Below are 7,500 nucleotides of genomic sequence, written 5' to 3'. Positions count from 1 at the left end.
GGATCTTAGTCCACACAGTATCAAGAGGAAAGGCCTATCACAATCACCTGTTTATGTCAACCCTTTCACCTATCATCATCTATCAACATATCATTCCCACAAGTCTCAATTTTTCGCCCACTTCTATTCTTGGTTTTTGGTACATAACCTGATCAACTCTTCGACACCAATTACTCTGCATCATTTACAACAATAAAGGTAGCAAGCTTGCAGAATTATTACTATGCCAGACAAAATGCTTAGCAGCATTTCGTCCATCTTTATATATTGAATTCAAAATCTACCAAGGTTGACTGCCTTTCATTATTTCAGAGTCAATGAATTAATTAGCTGTTGAGTACTGGACTAGATGTAATTGACTAACCCCCTCCTTCTAAATTTCAGGCCTTGTGTCTATAATAGAAAGGATTATTTACAACAATAACAGGTAAAAGTAATTTTACAATAGAAAAAGTGTGAAAGAGTGTGCTTGTCAAGATAAAAGCAGGGGCAGATAACTGGAAATTTACAAGTAGACTATCAAAGTGCAAAACAATAGCTGTGGCACAGACACCATGATCTGCACTTTTGGAATTGTTTATGAAAAAGCAATTTGAGGTTCTGGATGTAATAAAACATAACAACACAAAGCTAGTTTGCACAACATCAATATTATACATAAGGTGCTGAAGTGCTCACAGCTATTTCAGCACCAGGTGTTACTTACACAATGTGGTTAGTGGAACAGACATTTCACAGAGGATCAATGATCAGTTGTGAATGCATGAGCCATGTCCATAGCTTGTCGACTGTATTCATGTTTAGATACAATTAAAATTTTTCCAACTATTAGTATCCTCAATTTAGATGTGAAAGATGGTTTAATATCTATGTTTTCATTGATTTAATATCTGGTCATCATTCCTGAATGTGTACATAATAATAATAATAATAATAATAATAATAATAATAATAATAATAATAATGATAATAATAATAGTTTCAAATTTTGCCATAAGGACAGCAATTTTGTGGGTGGAGAATAGTCGATTTACATCGACCCCAGTGTTTCACTGGTACTTATTTTATCGACCCTAGAAGGATGAAAGGCAGAGTTGACCTTTGCAGAATTTGAACTCAGAATGTAGCAATGGGGGAAATACCACTAAGCATTTCGTCCAGCGTGCTAATGATTCTGCCAGCTGACACCTTCATAATAATAATAATAACAATATTAATAATAATAATAATAATAATAGTTTCAAATTTTGCCACAAGGGCAGCCATTTCAGGGAGGGGGTGTCGATTACATTGACCCCAGTGTTCAACTGGTACTTAATTTATCTACCCCAAAAGGATGAAAGGCAAAATTGACCTTGGCAGAATTTGAACTCAGAATGTAGCAATGGGCGAAATACCACTAAGCATTTCGTCCAGCTCACCACCTTAATAATAATAATGATGTTAATAATAATAATAATAATGGATTGAGACGAATTCAAATGTGCTAGTCACCAGTTAACCCTTAAGCCACATCTGGCCCAAATGTTCAGCTGGTTTGATATTCAAACTGGCCAGATCTGACCTCTCACACTTATCCCACAATGTCATTGTAAAACAAAAATAATCTTGCCATCAAAATCTCAAAGCTACAAGATAATATATATGATTAGTTCAAAACAATGTAAATAAATAAGCATTACCTCAGACAGTAACCTGAATGTGAAAGAGTTACTGTCTAATCATTGGCAGATATCATTCCTAAATATGCACATAATGATAATAATACTAATGAACTGGATTTGAACTCAGATCTGCTGGTCTCACCAGTTAAGTTTCAAGCACACTTTGTATATATATATATATATATATGTATATATATTACTTCTTTGCTTTTTTGGTTTTTCTAACTTTCTACTATGGTTCTCTATCAAACATAAAAAATCACAACTTTATAGCCACTGCTATACTGTGTAGAACACCAGGTCATATTGGGTGTAGCTTCGACACCTTAACAGAGGATAAAGACCACTTGACAATATTGATGTTATTACTGGCAGAGATATACAACATGAAACTGAGGACCTATGAAAGCTAATGCCAAACAGATTCCTGGCACAGGATGGTGGAATGTTCTCTTGAGCTGCAGCCACTTGATTTCATGACATTATAGGATTGTAATTTCACAGACGTATATGTTTTATATTTTGATTGCCAATGCTACTGGAGAATGGTTATTTCAGTTTAGGTGAAGATGCCATAACATGGAATTAACTGCAAGATAATAAGAGTGGAGAAAGAAGAATAAACGGTTTGACATGCACTCAGCTGCACCCTTTGGATGCAGTCCATGACATGCACTCAGCTGCACCCTTTGGATGCAGTCCATGACAGCAGCAGCTGCAGCATTTTCGTTTCTTAACTAAGCAAGAAGGTAATGTGGATAAGGTATTAGTCTAACCTGCTCACAGGTCACCAGGTCAAAACGACTACAAGTAAATACTTTATTCAAAACATTGCATGTAAAAAGCACCTTCCAAGCATTGGGCCTCACGGAGGCAATGTGGCCGATGCTGGTGTCGTGTAACTGGCACCTGTGCCAGTGACATGTAAAAGGCATCGTTCAAGCATTGAGCCTCAGGGGCAATGACAAATGACTCAGACCTTCAGCAATATGCCATGCTCAAGTAGAAGACCCATCAAGCCAAGTGAAATCGTAGTTGTGGCAGATACTGGTGTCATGTGTCTGGCACCTGTTGACAAAAAGCACCCACTCACAGTGGTTGGTGTTGGGAAGGGCATCTAGCAGTAGAAACCATGCCAAATCAGACTGGAGTCTGGTGCAGCCCCTCAACTTACCAGCTCTGATCAAACTGTCCCAACTCATGCCAAAAGGGACAACAGACGTTAAATGATGATGATGATGATTGCTTCAGTTCACCTAGATCTCTAGACGTTGGGAGTGAGGGCCAACCAGTTGAAATCCTACAAAAGTCAACCTTGCCTTTCACCCATTCCAGGTAGAATAAGACATTGGGGATGATTTGGACACCGATGGTTTAGTCCAGCTGACTGGACAGCCAACCTGTTTTGGTGACAGTGCCTTTTTAGTACTGGAAGTAAACACACACATGCACATAGAAATATACACATAGACAGGGAGAGAGAAAGAGAGAGAGTGAGAGAGAGAGAGAGAGAAAGAAGGGGAGGAAGAGAATAAGAAACACATTAAAACATGTGGTGTTAAATAAGTTAGCTTTGAACCAGTGACGCCAAAACAGCTGTGCCAAAATGTCTCTTACCCTTTTAAGGTTACGAAACAAAAAAATATCAAAACATGGAGATGGATTAGAGGAATGATTTTTGGGGAAGGACAGATAAGATCCCATGCAGCACCTATTTCCAGTGATGCATTGCAACAGTTGACAACCACAATGACACTAGTGCTAAGCCATGTTGGTCCAAATCAAATAATTTTTCCCTTGAATAAACACTGGTAGTGTAAAGAGAGGCGATACGCATGACCAAATGATGATCTGCACAAAACAATTAAAAATCTTGCTCCAGCCTGCACATGTTTGTACAGATCCATGGTGTGTTAAACCCTTAGCATTTAAACTGGCCATATCCGGCTCAAATATTTTACCTGATATATATGTTCAGACTGTCCAGATCTTGCCTCTTTCACCTACCCTACAATGTTATTCTAAAAATATACAATCAAATCATCAAAATCTTGAAGCTTTGAGATAATGCAGGATTAATTCAAAACATTGTGAATAAATAAGCATCACATTTGACGAAGTAATCTGAATGCTAATTGGGGTAATCAAGATTATACTGGTACTGTCATTAGCTTCTACTACAACCACTATCACTGCAAGAAGCCATTGAGAAGCCTCTATGCAGTCACTCGACCTGTTAGAGATAGCAGCCAAAACCTCCCTCAAATCACACCCTATCATCTTAATAAAATGAGTGATTATAGATTTGTTCTGAGTTGAACTGGAGTTAAACAACAACAATAAACCTAAACAGAGCCAATCCCCTTTTCCAACTGATATAGGTTTAGGGTTAGGGTTGGCTGTTCACACAAATTTCTGGATTTTCCACAAGCACATTTAAAAACAGCTTTTAAAAAATGAAAAAAAAAACAAAAAAAACAGCAAAACAAACTGAAGTAAATCATTTGTATTGTACAAAACTTTTTTCTCTCTTTTCCTTTCTTTCATACTTTTTTCTTTGATTCTTTTTGTTTTTGTTTTTTTTTTTCCTTTTACTTATCAAGTTCCTCATGAGACGAGACAGAAAGAAGGGAGAGAGAATGAATGGGAGAGAAGAGAGCGAGAAAGAGAGAGAGAGAGTGTGTGTATGTGTGTATATGTGTGTATGTGTGTGTGTGTGTGTGTGTGTGTGTGTGTGTGTGTATGCATGTGTGAAGGTTGTTGAATTGCCCTTGTCTCAGACAGGTCCAGTTTGTACACACATGGGGATTCAGGATAGGGTGAATTTAGAAAGATGAGTGATGATAATGAAAAAAACTAAAAAAAAAATAAGACCACCCCCACCAACCCACAATGTAAGGGATGCCCTTCACACACACAAACACACACCACATGATGGCAGGATGAAATGCAGTATCTTATGTACAGGCATAGGAACAACCCCATAAACCCACCCATCCCCAGCCCGACCCTCAAAAAAAAAACAAATGAGACATGGTTCTCTGAAAGCTCGCTTCTTGCTATAATGGTGGGCCATCAATACCAGGATGGAGGAATGCACAATTGCTTCCGTATCGACAGCCATTTGGTGAAGTAAAATGCCGGCAAATTTTGGGCAAATCTGTAAAAAAAAAAAACAGAAGAAAGGAAAAAAAGCTATTATTTTTGATTTACTTTTAAAGAAAGCAATTTGGTTGAAACAAAACTGTTAGCAATGTAGTTTATTTGGATCCAGACACTTTTATTAACAGAACATAAAGATAATAGACCTACAAAATTTATTATCCACAACTGAGCCTTTTTTTTCTCCCTGTAGTCCTTCAAACACAAACAGCATGATAGCCAGACAGGTTTCCACTAAAGATTGCAAACAAATGATATAACATGTATGATGGTAAAGTTTGATTACAATTAGTAATCAATGTCAAGGTAAGGAGACATGAACAAACACACATACATATATACGTGACAAATTTCTCTGAAGGCTACAGTGGATCACTTGTCATTCAATGATGAGGTTTCAGTCATTTAATCCACTGAATAACCCACATTTGAACCGGCAATTGACTGAATATCTCACAGACACAGCTACCCTTAATGTAATTCTCTAGCAGAGTTAGGAAATATCAACAAATGTTACCAGTTGTGTTGTCACACACAGACAAATAAATAAATGTGTATGTGTGTGTGTGTGTGTATGTGTTTGTGTGTGTGTGTGTGTGTGTGTGTGTGTGTGTGTGTGTGTGTGTGCATGTTGGTAGGAAGGGCATCAAGCTATAGAAACTAAGCCAAAACAGAGAATGGGAATCTGGTGTGGCCCCTGGCCTTGCCAGTTCCTGTCAAGCCATCCAATCCATGCAAGCATGGAAAACAGATGTTAAATGATGATGATGATGATGAAATATAGGCTTCATGGTACAAACAGAGGAGACAGAACTCAACATTCAACAGCAAATATATCCTTTTATATAGCTGTAAAGGTACAGAAGAGGCTCACAGCCTGAGAGCTTTGCACTGCGTACTTATTTAACTTTGACAGATCAGTTAGTGCAAAGTAGGAAATTCTCCACCGTTTCTGTGCACTAAATTCTACTCCCAAGTTATGAGCCATAAACCAAGGCTTTGATAGAAGACACTTGCCTATGGTGACATAGAGTGAGATCAAACCTAGAACTATGTAGTCGTTAAGCAAGCTTCTTAACCACATAGCCATGTCTGGACTTGCTACACAAGAACTTTATTCTGTTACCTATATAAAGATAAAAGACAAACTTGACCTCAATGATATTTCAACTTAACATAATAATGAATGTAGCAGCAGCAGTAGTAGTCCTTTCTGCTATAGGCTTTAAGGCCTGAAATTTTTGGAGGGAGCAGGCTAGTTACTTACGTATTTATTTTATTAACCCTGAAAGGATGTATGGCAAAACCAACCACAATGGATTGTGAATTCAGAACATAAAGGCAGATGGAATGCCACCGAGCATTTTGTCTGAGTTAATGCAACTCACTACATTATGCTAATAATAATAATAATAATAATAATAATAATAATAATAATGCTAATAATAATAATAATTCTTTCTACTAAAGGCACAAAGCCTGAAATTTGGTGGGAGGGGACGAGTTGATTAGGTCAACCCCAATAATTTTACTGCTACTTAATTTATTGACCCCAAAAGGATGCAAGGCAAAGTTGACCTCAGCGGAATTTGAACTCAGAACGTAAAGACAGATGAAATGCTGCCAAGCATGCTAACAACTCTGCCAGCTCACAGCCTTGATAATAATAATAATAATAATTCAGTATAAAAATTCTAAGTACATACCTCTTCCATTACGTCCTTGTCGTCCTCGCATTCCCTGAGGCATTGATCTATTATTACGAGGTGGATAGTTACGACCTGAGCGATTTCCTCTCATATGACCAGGGCCTTGGTCTTGACATGGTCCAGGTCCTGGGCCAGGACCTGGACCACATCCTGGGCCCGGCCCATGTCCGTGTCCTGGGCCAGGTCCACATCCTGGGCCTGGTCCATGACCAGGTCCTGGTCCAAAACCAGGTCCAGGTCCAAACCCAGGGCCTGGTCCAGGACCAGGGCCTAGTCCAGGACCATGTCCTCCAGGTCCAGGTCCAGGTCCAGGCCCAAGACCAGGCCCTGGAGGACAAGGGCCAAATGGGCCGGGTGGACCAGGCATTCCTTGAAGACCCGGATTAGGACATCTAGCACCTGGTGGTGGACAGTCTAGTGAACCTTCATGCCAGTTATCTATATACTCTGGAGGATAGTCTTGAGGAGGCTGCATTGGGGCACCACCTAAACCTGGGAAATGAAAGGGAAAAAACATATCAGAAATGTACTGAAAATGTGACAAACATAGAAAACAAGGAAAACTGGAGTAGAAGCACCTAGGTGTAAGAACAACTAGTAACAGAGACTGGGAGGTGTAAAGCCGGTATGGAAATTCCTTTTCCAGAAAAGTAGGACACACTAAACACAGCTCATCATCAGGCAGTCCATATTATTAAAACAATTCCAGATAATTTTTCGTTTAGGCAAGCCATTCAAAACGTTTTGCAGACCACAGTTTCCCCATAACCTGTGTAAAGTCTGTCAGAGATGGAAAGCACTCTACTGCTTAGTATAGAACATGTTTGGATTTCCAATTTTTCATTTCCCCTAAAAGAAACCTATACGTTTCAAAGAGAACATAAGTTTATAAACAGTTCTTTCTTCCTATCTCTCTCTCTCTCTCTCTCTCTCTCTCTCTCTCTCTCTCCCTCTCTCTCTCTCTC

General features: G+C 38.8%; 1 protein-coding gene across 5 annotated transcripts in view; it reads right to left on the bottom strand.

Moving 5' to 3' along the window:
- Positions 1 to 4,155: 4,155 nt before the first annotated feature.
- The window catches only part of LOC106872693 (serine/threonine-protein phosphatase 1 regulatory subunit 10), a 158,069-nt gene continuing 154,724 nt past the window's right edge, over positions 4,156 to 7,500 (bottom strand). For all 5 annotated transcript variants that reach the window (XM_014919769.2, XM_014919770.2, XM_014919771.2 and 2 more), the window contains 2 exons: positions 6,533 to 7,027; positions 4,156 to 4,824 (listed from right to left, as the gene is read on the bottom strand). In XM_014919769.2, the coding sequence (XP_014775255.1) occupies positions 4,724 to 4,824; positions 6,533 to 7,027 (596 nt within the window). In that variant the 3' untranslated portion in view covers positions 4,156 to 4,723. The remainder of the gene's footprint in view (positions 4,825 to 6,532; positions 7,028 to 7,500) is intronic.

The sequence above is a fragment of the Octopus bimaculoides genome, chromosome 10 (genome assembly GCF_001194135.2).
Source record: "Octopus bimaculoides isolate UCB-OBI-ISO-001 chromosome 10, ASM119413v2, whole genome shotgun sequence".
Classification (NCBI taxonomy): Eukaryota; Metazoa; Mollusca; class Cephalopoda; order Octopoda; family Octopodidae; genus Octopus; species Octopus bimaculoides.
The sequence above is the reverse complement of the archived record's forward strand: the minus strand, read 5'-3'. Positions and strand labels throughout refer to the sequence as shown.